At 42.1% G+C, this 23757-nt stretch overlaps 1 protein-coding gene across 4 annotated transcripts in view; it reads left to right on the top strand.

Annotated features, from left to right (window-relative positions):
- The window catches only part of mtmr3 (myotubularin related protein 3), a 41917-nt gene that overhangs the window by 11559 nt on the left and 6601 nt on the right, over positions 1–23757 (top strand). For 2 of the 4 annotated variants that reach the window (XM_032577832.1, XM_032577834.1), the window contains exons 6-20: positions 1859–1941; positions 4478–4644; positions 4751–4847; positions 9792–9905; positions 11129–11319; positions 12711–12842; positions 13001–13112; positions 13972–14167; positions 15207–15392; positions 15597–15767; positions 17172–17317; positions 18867–20337; positions 21154–21264; positions 21352–21440; positions 22719–22745. In XM_032577832.1, coding sequence (XP_032433723.1) covers positions 1859–1941; positions 4478–4644; positions 4751–4847; positions 9792–9905; positions 11129–11319; positions 12711–12842; positions 13001–13112; positions 13972–14167; positions 15207–15392; positions 15597–15767; positions 17172–17317; positions 18867–20337; positions 21154–21264; positions 21352–21440; positions 22719–22745 — 3293 coding nt within the window. The remainder of the gene's footprint in view (positions 1–1858; positions 1942–4477; positions 4645–4750; positions 4848–9791; positions 9906–11128; positions 11320–12710; positions 12843–13000; positions 13113–13971; positions 14168–15206; positions 15393–15596; positions 15768–17171; positions 17318–18866; positions 20338–21153; positions 21265–21351; positions 21441–22718; positions 22746–23757) is intronic. The other 2 variants (XM_032577833.1, XM_032577835.1) reach the window with 1 other exon arrangement.

The raw sequence follows: 23757 nt of genomic DNA, 5'->3' as shown, positions 1-23757 counted from the left end.
TGTCAGAACATAAGCTTCAGCCTCACATTTTCTAAAAGCCCACCACACCACCATGAAAAGCTCCTAATTCATTAACAAAGCTCAGTACAAAGTAGCAGAACTGCCTTCCTGCTCTTTTCACGTCTTATCTGGGCTTACGTGCTTGTGACAGTTCTGTACTTTGAATTATATTTGCCTATAGTTGATGTGGCGACTGAAACCAGCGTCAAGGAGGAGGACGTATAAGCAAGCTCTTTGTGTGTGTAAGCCAGTCGCAATAAGCAATAAATGAATTAATCGCACGATACATTAAAATGAGTGCGATCATTTTCATTTGGACAACAGTGTTTTAAAGAGATCCTCTAACAAGTTTGAGAGTTTGCACTGCCTCAAACTTGCCTGTTTTCCCTGTCAAAGCTGAATGATGATTATTTTTTTAAATGCAGTTTCGGTTACAGATGCTTTATAATCCATTATAATTATTGTCGTTTTGTTTGTTTATTTTGAATCTTTTAATTGTTTTCCAGTTCCAGTGCTAAATATTCCTCAGAAATTATTATTTATTCTTTGTCTTTGGGTGGGTATACCCCTACTAATAAACCATCAGGATTGTTATTATTATTAGTTGAAAATTGTCTCAAAATGACATAATGCTCATTTATTAGAATAATTTCTGGGACAATTTTTCATCCAGCAAACTTTGATATTGTGACAGACCTACGTGTGTATAATGATTTTGTGCTGCCACACACACGCGCACACACACCTCGGAGGATTTAGTATATTTAAAGCCCACAGGGATCTGTGGTGTGTTACGCTGTTAACAACTGCAGTGTGACAGAGTGGTTTGTGTAACCTGATAATTGTCTGCATGGCCCTGGATGATCATTTGGTTTGGTAGCCATGCATTTGAAGTGAACGTCACCCTGCTGGTGGTTAATTCTTGGCTCTGAACGTTTACTGTAGTGATCCTGACTAATTTGCTAAAGGGATTTTCAGTCTGCTGTCGCCACACGGCCTGCACTGACTGCATGAGCATGATTGGTACGCGTCTTAAATACTCTTTGCTGGTGAGCCAAATGGGTGTTGTGTATCTAATGTCTCACATTTCGTCTCCTCCATAAGAGCAGATTTTATAGCAAACTCTTCAACGTATTTATTATTTTTTCTTTTTTTTTTAACATTTTGTCACTTTACAACCACAAACTATATTTTACAGGGATTTTAATTGAAAAGTGTGAGGTGCATTTAGAATCGCGTACCCTGAACGTACGCCCTAACCCAACTCACACTTCTTGGCAAATACTTTGTGGAACCGCCTTTTGTGGCGATGCCATGCATGACGTTTCTAATGTGTTTCACACAGAGACAGGAATGTGCACATTCTTGATATACTTTGCAGAATGGTTTAAACAATACCTGATCAGATGAACATCCATATTTTCAAGTCGTGACACAGATTTCTGGTTTGATGTCAAAGGAACAGTAATAAATGTCTTCTTGACAATATCTATCTATCCAGTATCTATAATCTCACAAGTGGTACCGTTTGTTTATATATAAATGCACAATTTTCTATTGTACATTTCTGTTGTGAAATAGGTCTTAAATGTCTTTAGTACTGGTCTTAAGTTTGAGTTGGTGAAGCCTGGTTGTAATAATGGGGGTTGAATACAAATGCATGTAATAGTTTTTGGTCTTTTGTCGGTAAGAAAGTTTGACAACCATGTCCCATGTTTGCTTTCACTTTTCTAACACATGCCACTTGTTTAAGCCTGTGGTTGTAATGTGACAAAAGATGTCAAAGCTTTAAGTAGTGTGAGAATGCACCCCTCAGTTTAAAGGAAATGCTCTCCCCCTCCTGTTTGTGGCTTCACAGGTCCCCCTCCAGCTGATTGAGTGTGTGGAGTGTCGGGACATGTTTCAGCTTCATGTCACCTGTAAGGACTGCAAGGTCGTCAGGTAAAACTCAACTCATCCTTTGCTGTTGAACGTACGTAAAGGAGACATTCTCTCGTTTTTGTTTTTAAGAGAAAGAAATTCTATCTGTTCTTTTAGCACCTTTGAATATGAAGAAATGAATATGGACATGCTGTACCAGATCATAACTTTCCTCATTGAAGTTCAGATCTCAGAATCCAACTAAATATGTTTCTCCTGCGTAAGTGCAGTTAGTCATCCAGTTAAAAAGCAATGATCCTAATGCATTACTATGTTTCTTTTGGGTTTGAGAGGATCAGATATTCATTGATTTATAAAGAATCCATAAATCTGAATAAAGGACTTCTTCTTGCAGTTGTCTTTGAAACTAATTGGCGCGTCTGCTGCAGCGATGTAAAACTCATGAATTCCTTCCTTAAAGCGCCGCTGATCATGTTCTGCAGCTTTATAGTCAATGTTGTTGGATGATAAGAGTTTATCAGTCCATCTGCCCGCCTCTTCCTGTTATTGCAAGTTCCACATATTAAAGCCTGATTACCGTAGGAGTATCTTCTGTAAATCCATAGTGATTATTTTCTTTTTAAGCTTAAAATAGTCTTCAATAGTTCTCAACCCTGAAAGTTTTAGTCAAGAAACTGTTGAAAAATGTATAGGAACACTGTACATCTGTTAGTTACTGGTGTATTTTGTTCAGGTTGAAAAATTGTTCCCAAATGACACAAGGGAATTTGAATCTGGAGCCTTTTATAAAGATTGGAAAAGTAAAAGAAGAAAAGCAACACTGTGAGGTTAGCTTGATCCTACAGATGACTGGCGTTTGTTTCTCAGACACCAGCTGGTTTTTTTTTAAGCTGATAGTAACGTTAGGGACCATGTGTATATGGAAACATATAAACATGGCGTCACTCTGTTTAGGTTTTTTTCCCGTTTTTTAAAAATTTAATAAATGAACAGATTTTTTAGCTATAGAATTATTCTGTCTCAGAGGTGTCTTTAGATTTCACGTGATTCCCCAAACAGTTATTTTAGACAACAGTTACGTAAAAGTTGTATACCAGTGAAAATGAAAGTAAAATGGGAAGGAGATGGTTCACAGTTCACTGTACAAAGTGATTTCTCTGTAAGTCGGACTGATCTTTGAACAAACGTCGAAGAACTTAAAGATGTTTCTTTAAGTTCACTGACCCTGACAACAGAAAGTCAGGGTCAGTGGTTGTGCAGTAAATCTATACTGCGGATAGACACAAAACCCTTAGACTTTCTTACAGAAGAGTACACATTTAATGGGAAACAGAGTGGATTTGAAAATACAGTTAAAACTTTGACCGTGTTCAACATGTGAATAGGGCAAAAATCTGGAAACTTTAATATATCAGAAACGGTGATTACTCTGTACCTCCAGCATGCAGACCTGCAGGGTCTGGTGCGTAGTCCATTTTGTTCCTTTAATTTTGCCAGCAAATTCCATGTTGGAGTCCAGTGCCTTTAGCCTGGATTTATGAGTTTTCTGAACTGAAATCCAATTAATGGTCAGAGAAAAAAAAATAGTATCCCTTCTTTATATTCTCTGTTCCTCAAATGTTTGTGGGAGGCAGTTAAATGTTTTTCCCTTGGCAGTCTCTCTAGGTTGTGTGGCCACATTCCCTCTTTAATACCCCCACCACTTCTACCCCTTCCAGCTTTATTGCAGCAGGATTAGTATTTTACAACATGAAACATGGTTAAGATTTAACATTGGCAAAATATGTTGGGTGTTAAAAGTCTTAAAGGGGCATTATTATGTAAAAGAAACTTTTTTAAAGCTTTACATTGTGTTATAATGTTATTCCCTCATCAAAAACACACCTGGAGTGTTGCTTTGATTCTTTCATGCATGTTTGAGAAATTTTTTAATCTCCATGGCAACCATTCATCTCGGCAAAATGCCTGGGTAGACCTAGCCTCGCCTTGGAGGACAAAGCTCCTCCTCTTATCCGCAGTTTCTGAGTCTCCTGCTCACAGAGCGCCTCTATCCTGAGACTCCCCCACTCAGCACCTAAAGACTAGCCAGCAGCAATTAGCAAACACCTGTTGGAACTGCACATCTGTTGAGCTCCTCAGTGCAGCTCTGATAAAAACGTCATTAAAGGGTTGATAGAGGAGCGCTAACATCAGGGCGTTAAATTACAAAGCACATTTTTTTAAAGTCATATTTGATAGTTTATTTTTCTTCGAGATTTTTCTGTTAAATTGCACACGGACATCTTTCTGTTCTGTGACTTGAGGCAGTTAGCGGTTGAGGCTAACTAGCTAGCTAGAGTTTTTGCGTTTGTCATTGGTAGGTGTGAATTTCTTGCCAGTTGGCTGGACAATGTTCATCTTCACCACTGACTCACTACTATTGCCAACACCCTGTGTTCTGTGCAATAAAGCTTGTCACTACTACATTATAAAACATAACATTTTCTTTTGCACCTTTCTGTCGTAAAACAAGTCTTACAATTCATTCGTAGTCTTAAATTTGAGTCGTGAAGAAACCCCGTCATGGAATCAACCTGGTGTCCCGTTGAACTTCCAGGTGTCAGTTCTCCACCTTTGAGCAGTGCCAGGAGTGGCTGAAGCGTTTAAACTCTGTCGTCCGGCCGCCGTCCCGCCTGGAGGACCTGTTCTCCTTCGCCTTCCACGCTTGGTGCATGGAGGTGTACGCCGGGGAGAAGGAGCAGCACGGCGAGCTGTGCAGACCAGGTGCGCTGCCACGTTCTACGTCTCTTTCCAAACCTCATAGGAAGGCTTCCTTTGGCCCGGCGTTTATCGGGCATCGCCGGGTTTTTTTCTCGTTTTGTTTTTGCAGGAGAACATGTTACCTCGTGGTTCAAGAACGAGGTGGAGAGGATGGGCTTCGACACTCAGAATGCCTGGAGGATATCGGACATCAACAGCAAGTTCAGGTAAAAAGAAAAAAAGGCTATCATTCAGGATTCTGCTGCTGTGTTGATGTCCGCAAGACAGTCCTGTCCTTTTGCTTTCTCTGACCAACAACGCATTTCTGTGGATCTCTGTTATTATACCCTGCTGGTGCTGCAGCCCTCAGTAGATAAGAAGCCAGACCAGGATTATGTGGCTGTAGACAGAGCCTGTTGTTGAGCCGTGGGCCCTCCAGGGCCCCCACCTCCCTAGTTTTTTTTTTTTTTTTTGAACTTTATTTTTTTATTTTTTACAACACATGTTCAAGGTTACATTCTTCCGTCTCTTACTGACATTTGTCATCTGCATTACAACTTGGCAACAGGAGATGAGACAGTAGGTGTTCTTAACAAATGTAATAATGATTACAAACAACAAAACAAAATCAACAGACAGATAACAGCAAAATAAAATAAATACAAAACATACGATTAAATCCTCCCTGAGTTAAAGTGGTTCCCACCATGGTATTTTAGACCGACCCAAGAGAACATACAAGTGCAAAAGGGCAATCCTGTAATTGTGTCACTGAAATAATAACGGTATGACAGAGCTCCACCTTATATTAACAACTATTTTTTGAAGCCTTAAGGAATATGTGATTTCTTCCATCAAATGAATGTCCCAAACTTTTTGTATCCATGTGTTATATGTAGGAGGTCCTGGCTTCAGCCATCTGATAGTTATGCATTTCAATGCTGCTGTGAGCAAGATTCTTAGAAGATATCCATCATCCTTCCTGTCCAATCCATCGGGTATTACTCCCAAAATTGCTACAAAGGGGGTTTTTGGAACATTTCTTCTGAAAATTACCTTGAGAGCTTCAAAAATGTCCTCCCAGAATACACTTAGTTTAGGACAAGCCCAAAAGATATGAGTATGATTTGCATTCTGCGTCCCACAGTTTCTCCAGCATGGACTGGGTTGTGTTGGGTTCATTTTACTGGTTATTGCTGGTGTTCTGAAAAACCGGACTATTACTTTCCATTTGAATTCTCTCCATGTATTAGAATTTGTTGTTAATTGTGCTTCAGTACATATTTCTTCCCATGTGTCTCCTGCTATTGACTCCTGCAATTCAGTCTCCCATTTATGCTTTATGTTTGTGGAATAGTGCACATTTATGGACAGAAACAGGTCATATATTTTACTAATTACTTTATCATTTCCCTTTCCCCTTTGTATGTCCATTAGGAAATTTTCTATAGGTGTAGATTCAAGAAGTTTAGTCCAATTGTTGTGTGTTGTCACAAAGGTTCTAAGTTGTAAGTATCTATAGAAGTCCGTCTTAGGGAGGCCAAATTCACTTTTGATCTGTTCAAAGGTTTTGAAATTCCCCTTATTAATTAATTGGTGGATATGAGACAGCCCATAATTAGACCAGTTTTTGAACCCAGAATCTAAGTTGTTCGGTGTAAATGTCTTCATATATCCTATATTTGATAAAAGTGAAATCTGTTTTGATAATTTAAAAGCCGATTGTATTTTGTTCCAAACTTTGAGGGTGTTTTTTGTCCAGATTGTCATTTCCTTTGCAGGAGTATCTAAGAAAGGTAATGTTTGTAGTGGTATTGAGCACCTGCTTTCCTCTATTTCCAGCCAACGAGTATCTGCACTATTCTGTAGCCATACTAATAAGGGTTTAAGTTGTGCAGCCCAGTAATAATATTTGAAGTTTGGGAGTTTGAGGCCCCCTTTGGGTTTAGGTAACTGCAGGGTTTTCAATCTAATTCTAGGTCGCTTTTTTTGCCAAATGAATCCAGTTATCATTTTATCTAAAGTGTCAAAGGTAGATTTGGGAATCTCCACCGGTAGCATCTGGAATAGATAGAGTAGTCTCGGTAAAACGTTCATACGGATACTTTCAACACGCCCTATCAGAGAGATAGGGAGTGTATCCCAACGCTCCAGGTCATTTTTAATGACTCGTAGAAGTTTGCTATAGTTTGCCTCATAGAGGTCACATAGAAGTGGAGGTATTTGAATACCCAGATATTTGATACCGTTCTTGGGCCACTTAAAGCCACTCTGTACTTTTATGAAATCTGAAATTGTGCCATTTACATCCATAGCTTCTGTCTTTTCTATGTTGATTTTGTAGCCTGAGTAAAATCCATATTGAGAGATGAGCTCTTTCAGGTGGGGGATTGTTGATTTAGGTTCCGTCAAATACAATAATACATCATCAGCATATAATGAGATTTTGTGTACTTCCTTGTTAATTTCTATCCCTTTAATATTAGCATCATCTCTAATGATTTGGGCTAACGGTTCAATACTAATGGCGAACAGAAGGGGTGAGAGCGGGCACCCCTGTCTGCACCCCCGTTCTAATGAAAATCCAGCAGACCTAAAGCCATTAACTTTAACTGCTGCCTGTGGAGAGGAGTAAAGTGTTTGCACCCAGTCAACAAAATGTGGGCCAAATCCAAAACATTTCAAAGTATGAATTAAGTATTTCCAAGACACTCTGTCAAACGCCTTTTGGGCATCTAAGGATATGATTGCTGATTCAATCTTTCTCTCTTTTTGGACGCTTGTTATGTTTAGTAAGCGCCTTAGATTGTCAGCATAGTACCTGCCTACAATAAATCCTGTCTGATCGGGATGTATGATTTGGGTGATGAATTTGTTAAGTCGTCTTGCTAGGATTGCTGTGAGTATGCGTGAATCTGTATTCAACAGTGATATAGGTCTATAGGACTGGCAGTCTGTAGGATCCTTACCCTCTTTGTGGATTACTACTATAGTGGCTTCTGTCCAAGATGGTGCCATAGTTTTGGATTTTAAAGCATGGTGATATGCTTTTAATAGCAGGGGGGCCAGAAGATCTAGAAAAGTTTTATAAAAGTCGTTTGTAAATCCATCTGGGCCTGGACTTTTGTTGTTCTTAAGTGATTTAATTATCTGCTTGATCTCCCATTCCTCAATCGGTTGATCTAAGTTCAACGCCGCCTCATCCGTTAAGTGGTTCAATTTTATATTATTTAAAAAATCTGTGAGCTCTTGGTCATTATTACAGGTATCGGTGTTTGTATATAATAATTTGTAAAATTTTGCAAAGGCCTCTGCTATTTTGTCAGGTCTTGTCTCAATAGACTCTTGGGATTTTATTTTATGAACCATGTTGGAGGACTGTTGTTTCCTCAATCTAAATGCCAATAACCTACTAGCCTTCTGGCCATATTCATAATATTTTTGATTAGTGAACCTCAAGTTGCCTTCTACTTTATCTGACAATAGGCTGTTTAGTTGTCTGCGGGTTGCATTTAATTCCTTCAAGATTTTAGCTGAAGCGTGTCTTTTATGTTTAAGCTCCAATTCTTTAATTTTGTCCTCCAACTCTTTTTGTTTAGCATTCTTCTGTTTTTTCCTCGCAGATGTGAAGGATATTATGCGGCCCCGAAGGAATGCTTTGGCACAGTCCCATAATATCAGAGGTGTTGTTTCTGTAGATGTATTAGTTTCTAGGTATATCTTGAGCTCCTCTGTAATAAACGCAATGAATACTTTGTCGTTAAGCAGGGACGTATTAAGCCTCCATTGTTTAGATGTTAGCCTGTGTCCTATATTCCATTTTAATAAGATAGGTGCATGGTCAGAAATAGTAATAGGTAATATTTCAATATCTACTATTCTATGCAGTTCTGACTTTGGGGTAAAGAAATAGTCGATCCTAGAGTAGGAGGCATGACTGTTTGAGTAGAAAGTAAAGTCTTTAGTTCTGGGAAACCTGCTTCTCCATACGTCTACAATACCCGTCTCTATAATCTGGTGTTTAAGCATCCTACTCATTCTAGAGAGGGGGTTTTTGGAGTGGGTAATCTGTCCAATATTTGTGACAGAGTACAGTTGAAGTCCCCACCCAGCAACAACAGCCCAGTACTGTGCTGTAATATTACCTTAAACAGTGACTTTATGAAATCAGGCGCATCCGTGTTAGGTGCATACACATTTACAAGCGATACTTCTATGCCATCAATTGTACCATTAACTAATACATATCTTCCCTCTGTGTCTCTATGTAGCAACGTTTGTGTGAAATTAATCTGCCGGTGCACAAGTATGACAACGCCCTTTTTTTTCCCCGACTGGTGGGATGAGTAGAAAGCCTTATCTGCCCAAGATTTTTTTAATTTTTCATGCTCTGTATCAGATAGATGAGTTTCTTGCAAAAAAGCAATGTGACAGTTGATTTGTTTTAATTGATTCAATATTTTCTTTCTTTTGGCTGGATTGTGGAGCCCTTTTACATTATAAGTTACGATTTTAAGTGGGTCATCCATTATCTCTATGTGGTCTATGTTTAGACATCTCAGAATATATCATAAACGGCAACAAACCCTTTATGCATAACACTGTCTTATCTGTGTGGGGTCTAGGGAATATGTACAGAATGTCCACAAAACCAAACAGGGAGGGATAAAGCAAATTTTTGACAACTGTGACCAGCATTTCTAGTCTCACAGAATGAGTATGAGCAAGTAATGAGGCAAAATGATAATAATAACAGAAACAAAATAAGTTTGCAAACAGAATTTGCGCAGGGTCCCCGGGGAACAGAGGGATCCGAACTAGAAAAACATAGAACAGGTAAATACAATGTTTGAATATTTGGGACATAGTCCCCAGCAGCTAAAATGAGCCGCTAAAGTGCACAACCAAGATTGAATATATGTGCAGTAGGTGCGCTTAGATATGTACACAAGGTGGGAAGTAAGCTAAAGTCATAATGGGGAAAATAATATAACCACGTAAGCTTCAAATATACTGCAGAAACTCCTGCAAATCCTAAAAAAGGAATCTAAAATAAAACAGCGTATTTGCTCCTATCGTTGAAATCTATAGATTTATCATCATAAACCTTATAAAGAGAGCTACCACCTCCCTAGTTTGACTCTGTTCTCTGTGGCCCTCCCTCCTGCCAGGCTTTGCCCCAGCTATCCTCAGCAGCTGCTGGTGCCAGCCTGGATCACTGACAAGGAGCTGGAAAATGTGGCCGCCTTCCGTTCCTGGAAAAGGTTTCCTGCCGTGGTTTACAGGTCAGTCTGTTTATTTCTTCCTTCGAACCGTATTTGTTTAATTTATTCATTGCTGCACAGAAACTGTTTTTGTGAAAGAGCTGATGGAGTTGTTTGATGAAATCCTTCTGGTTCTATATCAGACTGCAACCAGGAGGCAGAAATAAAAAGCTTCATTAGGTGGTTAAGAATAATATAAAGTCTTTATGGCTGTTTATTGTTGCCCCATGGCCTGATGACATTATTTTTGCTCATAAAACACTGACATCACCTTTCAGGGCTCCAGTGTTCAGCTGGTGCCTAAAACCATTTAACACTGGAACTGAAAAGCATTTAGAAAATCCAAAATAAACAAATAAAGCAACCAAAATAACAATAATTTATTATGTTTTGAAATGCAGTTTTGGTTACTGAGATGAATTTTTGGTCATTCAGCTTTGACAGGGCAGGTAAGCAAAATTGTCAGGTGGTGCAAACCAACTACTTTATCCTGGGTATCAAATGTTTGCAGCGTCTCTCACAACGGCAGCTTTTCAATGATATTAAAGGGGAGGGTCTCTTTAACAACTGTTGCATTTTATTGTAAATAAATACATTTTTGGCTTATTGTGACAGGTTTTGTCGATATTGATAATTATTGATTAGCTTTTTGTGTTAACTATCCATTTACCCCTGTACGTTGGTGGTGCAGGGGTAAACGTCCCCCTCCTCTCTCACAACTGACTTTCCTGTTAATATGGCTTCGTTCACACTGCAGCCTGAAGTGACCCAAATCTGTTAATTTTTTTTTTCTTTTGTTTTTGCTGGGGGCAACATGAATCTGCTCCTGCACATGTGAAGCAGGTTGTTGCTAGGTAACCTGAGTGAGTGAGTTTAGTTGATGCCACCAACCTTCCTTAGCTGGCTGTGAGAGGTCGAGCATCCAAAGCCTTCCCTCTGCCTACATCCCCCAGAGTGCCTTGGGGTTCTGAATCAGAGTTCAGCAACATTATCAACATTCTATCGGCCGTTTTTTTTTCTTTCTATTGTTATTATCACGTTTCTATGGCGATATATATCATTGTTTTATCACCCAGCCATTGTCTCCAAGCTGCTCTGTGTCTGAATATTGACTCTAACTTTGTTTACCGCCGTGTGGCTGTTCATAGCAGTACTGTAAATACAGTTTTCTTGATAAAATCATAGATTCCTTGCTCAGCCCTGTAATCTGTGGCTTATCTTTTTTTTCCCCCCTCCCCATGCAGGCACCAGAGCACCGGCGCTGTGATCGCCCGCTGCGGCCAGCCAGAAGTCAGCTGGTGGGGATGGAGGAATGCCGACGACGAGCACCTGGTGCAGTCCATCGCCAAGGCCTGCGCCGTGGACAGCAGCAGCCGCAAACATCTTACCAACGGCGGCTACACCAACGGCTCAGTCCTGCCCGATACTGATTTCGGTACGAGGGTTTTTACTGATGAGATGCGCTGCTGTTATCCTCACAGTCACACACACATTCCCCACAGCGGGCCCGCGATCAGCAGAACTTGTGCAAGCCTACCTGTTAGAGCTCGTCTGTAGCAGCTGGCTGACTCAAACGCACATCGCAGTAATAATGTGTTGTCGTTTTAGCTTGAAGGTCCATAAATGCATCCTGTAGTTTAATTACAGAGCCTTGCAAGACTATTCATACCATCTCAACATTTTTGCATTTTGTTTTTAGAAAGCAAAATAAAACTTATTGGAATATTTTTTTTTCTTAAGCCACATCAAGAAAAACAATTCGGTGCTTTCAAAAGCGTTCAAAAGTTTAGCAAGTAAAGACATGTGAAGTGTGACCTTCAATGGTATCAACAAAATAAAAGTAATTGCATTTGGTTGCACATGGATGTCAGCCACATTATGCTATAATTAGGTTGTTGGGTCATTGTTCATAAATGTTTTTAATGAGTTGCTTTTGTTGCTGGTTTTGGATGCTGGCAGTAGGAAGGAGTTTTGGTCTTACGTTTTACTTTCAGACAGCTGTTATGATATGTAACCGTGGCAACAAGGTGTTGTTTTTACAGTTGGGAGCAGCTGATAAGCTTCTTAAAAGCTCGTATAATATCTGAACTCTGACCCCAAATCCCAGAGCAGCTGAAAAAGAGGCTTCATGGATTCAGGACCAAACAGGAAGTTCGGAAGTGCAGATCACCATAATGGATCATCCACGACTCTTTGAATTTACTTGGCTGATATGAGTTATAAAACAGTTAATTTTCCTTCATAATAAATCTTTTTTTCTTATTTGAATCGAGTAAAACAATATCCTAAGCTTTGAATGTCTCACTGAGAATTGAATGGTTTAAATCAAATCATAAGCATGTGTTAGCATGGCCCCTTCAAAGTCCAAACCTAGATCTAATTGAGTTACAGGGTAAGACTTTGAAATTTTAATGATGCTTTATGACATAATTCTCATTTTATTTTTTTACTTTTACAAATAATTCTTATTTTACTAAAGAACAGTGGTGCAAAACATTTCAGTCTCTAAATGTGAAAATGGTTTGGATAAATATTCCTGATTTTTCAGAAAAAAATCCAAATGAATACATAAAGTTTATGAGTGAATTGTGATTAATTATTTTTCTTTCCTTTCGCACTTAGTTGTTTTTTTCCCCACATAAAATGTTAAGACAACGTATTAAAGTTTGTGGCTATAAATGTAATCAACTGGGAAAAATGTCAAAGTTTCTGAATTCCTTTGCAAGGCAATTCAAGCATATTTTTGGAATAGCAATTTTTTTTAGCAACATTCTAAATATTTCTATTAAATCTGAATAAAACTACAATAACTCCTTTTTTCCCCAGAATCCTCCATGACCAATAGTTCAGAGGTGGAGACTCTGGCCATCCAGCCCCACAAGCTGCTGATCCTGGATGCTAGGTCGTACGCGGCGGCGGTGGCTAACAGGGCCAAGGGGGGAGGCTGCGAGTGCCCAGGTAGGCTTTGTGTCTCGGTTTAAGGTTTCAAGCAGATTTAGGTCAATGCATGCTGCAGAATCAGAAGCTCACTTAGCCCCAAATGCGATTGTTCTTTGTGCTAAAATTAAACGGGTTTAGTTTTTGACTGCGTTTCTTTTTTCTTTTTTTTTTTCCAGAGTACTATCCCAACTGTGAGGTTGTATTCATGGGAATGGCCAACATTCACTCCATCCGCAAGAGTTTCCAGTCACTACGTTTCCTCTGCACTCAGATGCCTGACCCAGCCAAGTATGTTTTTTTTTACTTCTTCGTCTTCTCTTTATGTTTAATTACAGTTCCCTCCAGCAGTGATTTCAGACTCTAGACACAACATTATGACCATGCAGGCTGAGATTACAACTGCAGCACAGCTTTGCTTGCTGGAGGTACCTAGTAATCACTGTTGTGTTATGGAATAGCTCAGACATCTGTGCCTGATTTAGAGCCTGGCCCCAGCCCAGGTAGAGGATCTCTTCCATTTGAACTCTCCAAGTTAACTCCAGGTTGATGTGTAATTAAACTGCACTGCTGCAGGAGAAGGTTGTAGAATTCAGCTAGGAGGTCAGAAATGTCCTCACAGTCTGCGTTATTCTAGATGTACTAGAATAGATGTGTTTTATTTTGGGGAACGTAAAGGACTCTAGCTTATGTTTATTTGTGTCTGTACTGTTTTAAATAATTATATGCTGTAATTATTTACTTCCGATATTGATATCGATATCTGAGGTTTACTAGAATCGGCTGATCCCAAACAAAACAACTGTGCTGAACTTTTCTTTTCTTAAACACAGACATAAATGTACTGAATTATAAATATACTTGATAGCTCTGCACCAGAACAGCACCCTTAAATACACCAGTAGCTTCACAAGTTTGGTGAAACATGTAATCAGAAACATTGTAAAATTAAAGCGTGAAAATTGTTCTTATTTTTTTCTGTGCAAATTGCTGCTTGTTTTACTTTTCATTGTTTGGTCCCATTAAGTTGGCCTTTTAAAACGCCTGATTTGAGGAAAGAATTGAGCTGTTGTGCTGATTTGTGCTGTCTGACTGCCCTTGAGAGATTAAAGCGGTTGCTCAAAGTTTTCCTCTTTTGCCGCCTCCCCAGCTGGCTGTCTGCGCTGGAGAGCACCAAGTGGCTGCAGCACCTGTCTCTGCTGCTGAAGGCGGCCCTGCTGGTGGTCAATGCGGTGGACAGAGACCACCGGCCCGTCCTGGTGCATTGCTCCGACGGCTGGGACCGCACACCGCAGATTGTTGCTCTGTCCAAGCTGCTCTTGGACCCGTACTATCGCACCATCGAGGTATTGACGTTCCCATTTCCTTGAAACTTCTTCAACTATTTGAAGTAGGAAGTTACAGACGAACAGTAGTGGTGTACTGATCATCACTTTATGACAGATTACCAAGTTTGTCTAAAACTCTGACCTGCCCATTTTAGGCCATTCAGATTTTTCTTTCTAAACAAAAAACGTCAGATGATGTCAAAACAACAAAATGAGTTCAATTTGAGTTTCTGGCGGGATCTGGTGTCAGATTCTGGTCATCAGCTGGTTTTATTTTTACAGGTAATACCTTGAATACTACACAAGTCTGGACTGAATCATTCGCACACACACCCACACACCCACACACACACACACACATGCACACCCCCACACACATACACACACACACACACACCCACACACACACACACACACGCAGCAGTAGGTATATTTGTGTTCTGTTATATCGCTAAATCAACAAAACATGCTCCATTTTTTTTACGGGTTAACTGCAGCAACATGTTTCAGCAGCAAAACCAAATCAGTGGTGTTGACCGTGGTCTGATCTTTTTGTTGATAACTTTACTCTGTTTAAAACAATCTGTGTTAACTGTGCAGCAATTCTATTGAGACTAAATTTAGTGAGAAGTGAGACTTTTAGATTTTGTTCTATATTTCTGCAGCTTGCTTAGTGCTGCCCAGAAGCCATTCATTTTTATAGCAACTGAATGTAACATAATTACTTGATTGTGCTATAAAAAGGCACCATGCACCTGGAAAATATATAATACGGCCCATTTGAATGAGATTTATCAATTATTTATTGGTGAGAGCTGTTTTAAGGTCCATTTGTGAATTAGACCAAAATGACCTTCACTGTGCCTTTGGTGGACAGACATAGATCAGTAATGCTTTATAAAATTGGAAGAATTTAACATATTTAAACTTCTGCAGGCTAAAATGCTCACTTTGGCAGCATTTTCCATCCAAAATACAACTTATGACACAAAAAGGGTCAGTTTTTTTTTTCCCTAGTTGTTTCCTACAAGTGAAATGGTGTGATGCGTTTGCGCAGGGCTTCCAGGTTTTGGTGGAAACGGAATGGCTGGACTTTGGCCATAAGTTTGCAGACCGCTGTGGTCACGGGGAGAACTCTGAGGACCTGAACGAGCGCTGCCCCGTCTTCCTGCAGTGGCTGGACTGCGTTCATCAGCTGCAGAGGCAGTTCCCGTGCTCCTTCGAGTTCAACGAGGCCTTCCTGGTACGAGCTCCTTTTCCACCACTTCTGAATGTCTTCCTGTCTAGAAGTGAGGATGGTTTTCCTCTAATCCCCACACATCTCAGTTCCCTTAAGGGAGTGTTAATAACACTAAGAGAACTTCTTTTGATTTGCACACTTGCGATGGATTGTTTACAAGTCCGGGCATGTCGGCATGTGTGTGTGTATGTGTGTGTGTACGTGCAGGTGAAGCTGGTGCAGCACACCTACTCCTGCCTGTTCGGCACCTTCCTGTGCAACAGCGGCAAGGAGAGGGAGGACCGGCACGTTCAGGAGAGAACCTGCTCCGTGTGGTCGCTGCTGCGGCCAGCCAACCGCACGCTGAGGAACATGCTGTACTCCTCCCACTCTGAAACCGTACGTCTCACCCACTCATCTCCTCAGGGGGCCGGGGCCTCTGCGCCCTGCGTGTTTTCACCCTGCATCTCTAGAGGGCTCTTTCAGCCCGTTTCACTCACAGGAACGTTGATTAAAGCCCGACAAGACGAAGCATGAGAAACGTCGAGCTGTGGAGTCCGTAAACAGACAGGATGAAACCATAGTCTTGACTTTCACAGCGTTCTAGATTTATCGGCAATTGTTTTGCTTTCAAACTTGATTTAAAGTCTGTTTTTCAGCCTTCCAAGTGTTGCATTGTTGTGGTTGCTGTTGTTGTAGGCAGTGAAATTCCCCCTTTAGCAAATTTAAAAACAATACTCTGACAACGCAGATGTTCTTGTCACATCTTGTTCAGACTTCCATCTCAAGGCTCCCACGCGCTCAGGCTTACTGTTCGCTCACAGTTGAGATTTCATAGTCAGTCGTGCAGACGTTTCTCGTGACGGGTCCTTTCATTTCGTACAATCCAAATGGGTACTAGTAAGATTGAAGAGCTTTTTGGGAACTTAGCCCCAATTCTTCTCCTTCATGGCTAAAGTTTATATTTATGACCCAGACCTGACCCAACATTCTTACCGGGTCAGATCAGAATTATTTGCTTAATTGTCGGGTCAGGCTTGTGTGGCGCGTTTAATGAGCCTGCAATACACAGAGAAAACCGAACGAAAATGCATGATATAGATCTAGTTTTATAGTGTTGATAGTTGAACTTGTTGAGGAAATGAAGTAAGTAGGATTCAGAAGTTAATCAGACTGTAACAAGCGCAGCGCACTGCCTGCATGCGCTGCATGGAGCAGCAGCAGAGATGGGATCTGTTCAATGTGTGATTTGTACCCGACTCACTTTGTGGTTACAAGTGACAAGATGGAGCGGGAAGAGGTTAAACTAAAACTGAACATGGGAGAAGTTACATTTCCCCCAGTGGTTTTAAGACCACCTCATATGGTGGTCTTAAAACAAAGGCAGTAAAATTGGAATTAAAAGAATATGTCAAGTTTACTTTGGGTTCATGTCTCTAACTCAAGTTAATTAGTCAGATTGGACTCTCACACAGGGCCTTGGGTGCATCGGATTTTTCGGGCCTGATCTAAACTCTAACCAGGGCAGCCGTCACACACCTATCAGTGTAGCTCAAAGAGCAGCAGTTGCTCTTTGAGCTACACTGGTTACGCTGACGCAACATTTTCAGCTCAGTGTCGCATACAAACCAGTTAGTTTCCCAAAAAGTAGTTTACTTTACGACAACGCGTACTTGGGTGTAAAAATTGACCTTTTGCGGACCTCAGGTGAGTGAGGTGCGCCTGAGTATGCGGGGACTTTTAAGACTCCTACTATTTTATCCCACTGATCGCATTTGGTGGGTGGGTTTGTTCTGCTCGCAGGTTCTCCACCCAGTTTGTCATGTGCGGAACCTGATGCTGTGGACCGCAGTTTATCTGCCCAGCTCTTCCCCCACCACCCCCTCTGACGACTCCTGTGCTCCCTACCCTGTGCCCGGTGCCAACCCGGAGGATGCGCCCCTGGGCAGGTGAGCCTGGCGCGTTGGCACCCGACCCCCCACTTCCTGCTTCATGTAAGATAAACACAAACCGAGGACCCCCCACAGCCAGAGGGTCCCGGCTTAACAACCCTTCTGCTTCTTGACGTTGCTTTTACCAGACCTCACAGCAGCTTTATGTCACCCAGCAGTCATGCAGTGTCTTGCAGAGGTTCCTCTGAAACTGCATTTAAAATGTTGAAGTTTTTTTATTTTATTTTATTTGAAACAGATACTTGGAAATAATTTATTATACAGGGCTTCCCCTAGAAAAGCTGCTAAGCGTGGTGGTAGGTGGGCTAGATCAGACCACCAGCAGCTCACTGTGTTAAAAAATGTGAGAAGTTGACAGGAAATTGGACTAGTTAGTGATGCTATTGGAAGACGTTATATTTAAACGGCAACTAAAGATTCTTAAAACAGACAAACATAAAAGCATTTCATTACAACAAACATCAGTTTATTTGTACCTGGATGAAGTAATCAGCCGATGGGTCTTAAAACAAGCTGGTCATATTTAAAAGTCAAATAAATTAGAGGAAATATTACCTAAAATGGGCAACAATGGATATTTGTATACTTAGCTAAATATTCCTGGTACAAAATTTCAGGGTTTATTGTCTGAGGTTTTCTTGTGTTTTCCTAAATCTACCCGTTTAGTTTAATAATGTTTCGCTTTGCTGGTTGTGATTGGTTGTTTATCCAAGTGAATGCAAGGAAAGCTCTGAATGAAAAAGACCCGTCTGTGATTGGCTGATGGTGTGGTTTGTTTACAGTAACTTTGACAAGTTGCAAGATAAAAACAACGATATTTATTGTTTTTAATCAGTTATTTAAGCTGTTCAGCTGTCAGATTGATGCAAAGTGCTGTCCTCCTCAATCAACTTTCAGGTGTTTCAGGAACGCTGGATCATGGAACTTCTATATGTGAACTGTGGATGCTCACATTAGCGTAGGGGAAGTCTGTGCTACTGCTACACGTTTAGCATTGAGATCCTATTTTAGGCTTGAATAGATTGATGGGCTAACTCCTTTTAGCAAAACTTTAATAGTCTTTCATTTCATCCAATCAGATTGTTTTTTTGAAGCAAAAATGACCCTCCAGTGGACCAAGAGAAGCAGCTTCGTCATCCACCGCTGTTTGTGACTGTTCCTTGTGTGTCAGATTTACAGGTGTACCAGAAATGCATGATTATAAAGGTTCCATCTAGAACCTTTATAAAGAAAAAAAGGGATTTATGAAGATTAAATTTATTAAATAAATTCAAATCTATTTAATAAAAAGTCCTGTCCCTGGTTAAGATATCTATAAATATTTCTGCAAGGCACTAATGGTCTTAATGACATATTAAGACCATTTTGGGTTGCAAGAGTATTTAAAAAGACAGTCTGTGTTCCTAGTCTAATCTTTTGTCTTTTTCTTGTTTTGATGAAGATGACTGGTTAACACAAAGACTTGGTCTGTCAATCTTAGCCAGAAGTGCTGAGACGGTTTAATTGTGTTTTCACCGCTGAATTATTTTTCTCATTTCCTGTTTAGACGAACAAAGACTCGCTCTTTTGACAACCTGCCCAGTGCGTGTGAGCTGGGAAGCACGCTGGCTCCCAACCGGCGCTCCAGTGACCCGAGCCTCAACGAGAAGTGGCAGGACCACCGGCGTTCTCTGGAGCTCAACATGGCGGTGGGCCCTGAGGGAGGGGGCAGTCAGGAGCCGCAGGCCGGCGGAGAGGGGCCACGTACGGACGGACAGCAGTCGGAGCTGGGCGACGACCAGCATCCCCGTGAATCCCAGGCCGCGCTCCAACAGGACGCCCCGGTCAGCCCAGACGGGGGAGCGGAGGAGGCGGAGCTCTCTGTGGTGGTCGGCATGGCTGAGGGGCAAATGGAGAACATCCTACAGGAAGCCACGCAGGAAACGGGAGCAGATTTACAGGGGCAGAGACCTGCCGCTGCTGCTGCTGCTGCTCACACAGAAGTGAAGAAGGAAGTTGAAAGTGAGGGGGAAACTCCAACGACGGAAACTCAGAGAGAAATAGTTACAAACGGTCACCATCCTGACAATGGCGAGGTGGAGTCTGAGGACGATGGGGATTCTCCTCCTCTGCCTTCACAGGAGGAACAGGAACTCCATCAGCAGCCGAATGACCAGACTCAAACACCAGAGGGCGCTGTGGAGCAGAGCATCACCTGCTCTGCTGTTAGAGAAGAGTCTAGCTCAGGAGAGCAGCCGCTGTCTGAATCCCATAGAACCATTATTAACGGCTTTGTGGGCGGGTCATCAGAGGAGCAGGACGTAGACGAGACCGGTCCCCCCTCAGAACCCGAGCTCGCCGTCTCAGAATCGGACGATCCGCTGGACAAGAGGGCGTCCGTGATGGAGAGCTCCACAGAGACTTTAACAGAAGAAGCCTGCAGCAAGCTGGAGCTTCTTCCTGGACAGCCAAGTGTTTTACCCAACCGTCAGCCGCACGGCGACGGAAAGAGCCAACATCCCGGCTTCAGGAAGGACAGGGAGGCGGCCGAGTCTGGCTTTAGCAGAACTTTAAACGGGGGCAGCAAGCATGCCTCGGTCAGTGCCTTTCAGTCTGCCAGTGCTGAGCTAAGCAGGGAAGGGCTTTACAACGGAGACTGCTCCGATGGAGACCCCAGCGTAGGACCGCACTGGGCCAAAGGGAACGGGGAGCGGGTCCCGCTCAGCCGACAGGTGTCTCTGGCCAGCTGCAACTCCCTGGTCCTCCATCCACGTGGCGCCTGCCTGCAGCACCGCTGCTGCCACACCGCTCCCAGCCGGGCCGCCATCAGCCCGGAGCAGCCGACCCGCAGCCATCTGGACGACGACGGACTCACATTGCACACGGACGCCATCCAGCAGAGGCTGAGGCAGATCGAGGCCGGGCACCAGATGGAGGTGGAGACGCTGAAGAAGCAGGTGCAGGAGCTGTGGAGCCGCCTGGAGAACCAGCAATACGCCGGATCGCACCGGATCAACGGAGATGTGGGTGACGAAGTGGTGAGACGCTGCTTTGCCTTTTACTCTTTAGAGAAAAATGTAACTTTCCATGCTGTTTCCATCCAAAAATGTGCACAAATCTTTGTCTACATTCTGCCAGTGTCAAAAAAAACTAAACTTTGCAGTTGCAGTGTTCCCATTAAGAAAAGACTTTAAAATCACACATGAATAAGCTAATTCACCGGATTAGTCATTAAAAATTATGGCAGCCACAGATGTAGTTACATGATACATATTCATAATTCAGCCGTGGTGTCAACGCTCATCATCTATCAGGCATCAGAGAAACGTCGGCGTCTTATTCAGGCGTTGGTGCAATAAACCTCTTAAACTTTGGAGCAGCTACGTATGCAGCATTCGATGAAGCTGTAGTTGGCGACTTTACAGAAGCGTTATGGATTCTTCACTTTAGAGTGATGCACAACTTTTCATGAGCTGTGTGAAGCTGTGACGGCTCTGGTGGAGCCAGCTGCACATAGTTTGAAAAAATGAAATACCAAGACAAACCATTTTTCTCCTACCACTTCCTGTTGTCGTCTTTGACGTTTTCGCCAGCAGACTGATCCAGCTGTTGGTGATGAGTGATTTGTGTGATGCAGAAAGTGTTTTTCCATTGCAGCTTTGTCAAATGCATCTATGTGGCTACGGCTACAAAACCACCTCATCCCAGCTCCAAAACTTTTTGCAAAAAAAGTTTTTTTTTGTTTGTTTTTTTTAGAAATTGGGGTGTTTGTATTAAGCAAATGTATTTTTGTCATTTCAATTTACACCGTTTCATGGTGGGTGTAAACTCGGCTCCTGTCTCTTTCTGTGCAGACCTCAATGACCGACTCGGAGTACAACCTGGACCCAAACTGCTTGTCCCGCTGCAGCACGGAGCTCTTCTCAGAGGCCAGCTGGGAGCAGGTGGACAAGCAGGACACGGAGGTGAGCATGACCACCCCGTCACCACGGAGACCATCCGGAACTCCTCCGTAGACGGGAGCGGTCAACGGCTCTGTGTGCTTGCTGCAGGTCACTCGCTGGTACCCTGATCACCTGGCCGCTCAGTGCTACGGCTGCGAGAGTCGCTTCTGGTTGGCCGCCAGGAAGCATCACTGCAGGTGAGCTGGACTCCCACTGACCACTTCACCTCCAACCAATCAGTACCAGTGATGTCACATACCAGTGATGTCAAATAATAACATCCCGTGAATATCTCCTGTATTTGTTGAGCTTTTGGTGGTTGCTATAGAAGCACTTTAACAGTCTCAAAATGCCACGGTCAGGACATTCATGTTAAACATGTTATGTTTAGTTGTTTCTTCCACTACAATGTGTTTCATTGTGACTGTATGCGACAGGCCGTCACAAAGCAGCGCTTGGTTGTGGAAGGAAAAATAATGCCAGATTTTAAAAGTTTGTGAAAATAATAATCAGGGATGTTCTTTATCTCGGCCGATATTAGTCATTCACACGTTTCTATTTTTATTGGTCATTTTTTAACACATTGCTCTCAGTCCAATGAATGAAACCGAGATTTGATTCCGTCTTGCTGCCGTTTGGTTCTGGAAACCAGGTTCTGAGGAGGAAGTTGGTCATGTGACTAATAGTGATGCAGCACAGGATTGTGGGTATTTACCTGAAGCAGAGACATAATGGTGAAGTCAGCTGTGTTTATATATTTCTTTATTTTTGTCCAAGATGTCAACAGGCATATATACAATATCTGTAAATATTGGATATCAATATTTGCTCAGATTTTCTTATGGATGGGTCCCTAATAGGTGGACTTGGCCCTCTGCTGTATTTACAGCTACAATAGTTTAATAAAAAAAGCTGTCCTGCTCTTTTTGTTTCACTTCACTGATTCACTACTTTCTCTTGGTCTGTCGCATAAAATCCCCTAAAAATTCATTTGGTTGTCCAGGTTCAAAAAGTAAAACTGCTGTTCCAAGGATTACATCTAATTACTAAAGATAGATGTTGTTATCAGACTGTAGCTTCACCTGTGGTAGATCACAGAGTGTCTTATTGTACAAATTTTGGTTTCCTTTGTCGGCGCTAAATAGTATGTTGCCATGGTGACTGGTTGTTGGATTGAGTTGAGCTGTTTTGGTGAGGCGCGATGCCCTCATATTCAGAACGATGTTTCGGTGGATTGAAGCGCTGCCGTTTGAATTCATCTTCATGTGAGACATTTAGGAAGTCTTGGGTTTTTGTAGGGGTTTTTTTTAAAATAAAGAGCCATGTTTGGTCAGGATGTGGATTCAGAAACGGCTGGCCGTCGTCACTCCTCCTAACCTAAGCGCCGAGCAGGAAGTGTGTTGTTGCTGTGCTCATGTTTTCTGCGCTGCTCCGGCAGCTCTTACCCATCGTCTGCCACTCTTCCTCCTCTACAGTGGCAGAGAGGCAGTCCAGGAGGTCTGGTGAGATCCCGCCCAACCCTCCCACCGCTGCACCCTGCTCCTCCTAATCCTAATCCAAGCCCCTCCCCCTCACACCTCCTGTCCTCACCTGCTCCATTTTGGTTGATTATTATTATTATTTTTTTTTTTTAAACTGATCAGTAGCTTCACAGGGACACGCTGATTTCTGACAGCAGAGTTTTCATCCTGCTGTACGGTTCCACAGAGTGTTGTGTTTTTAACTGGCTGTAAGTGAAAGCATGGCGCTGTGACCAGGCCAGCTGTGATTGGTCGAAGGCTGATTTTTTCCCCCCTTTTTTTAAGTTCATGAGAGAAATTGATTTGCTAACCAGAACAGAAGTGGACTGCCTCAGCCTCAACCCACCATAGCAGCACATCAGCATCCAGTTGCCCCGGCAGCATGCTCCCCCCACATCCCACCTCCCCCCTCCAGCTCCACAGCATGGCACCCAGAGCTGCTGCCATCACTTGGTTGAAATAAAAAAACTGGAGACCCAGAAGTTTTTTTTTTGTTTGTTTGTTTTACTGCGGTTCAGTTCGGCTCAGGAAGCAGTGCACCACAGTGTGTGTAGGGGTGTGTGTGTGCGCATGGCCTGACATCTGAATGTGAGCATGGGGTCTGAGTGTAGGCGTCCGTCTCGCTTACTGGCCGGTCTCCAGGTCTCATAAATGTTTCTCTTGTCAAATACTGATTTCAACTGATTCTGAGTTTTTTCTATTTCAGAGCTAGAATACAAGTATTTATAAAAAATTTTTAAAAAAAGATTTTGTTTTAACTGTACTATCGAGTAATAATCGTTTATAGTTGGAGCAAAGGTAATGTTGCTCTGTGAAACAGATTTACTATTAGAAAACAAAGTAAAACTGCCTGAACAAATATTTTAAGATGTTTATTCCCATTTAAATGAGTAATTGTCCAAGTAATCCAGCTAGCATTACAAAAACAACGGTCTCATGTAGGGCTGCAGATAATGATTATATTCAGTAATCGATTATTCTAACCATTAATCAA

This window comes from Xiphophorus hellerii, chromosome 12 (assembly GCF_003331165.1).
Source record: "Xiphophorus hellerii strain 12219 chromosome 12, Xiphophorus_hellerii-4.1, whole genome shotgun sequence".
In the NCBI taxonomy this organism is placed as follows: domain Eukaryota; kingdom Metazoa; phylum Chordata; class Actinopteri; order Cyprinodontiformes; family Poeciliidae; genus Xiphophorus; species Xiphophorus hellerii.
The sequence above is the reverse complement of the archived record's forward strand: the minus strand, read 5'-3'. Positions and strand labels throughout refer to the sequence as shown.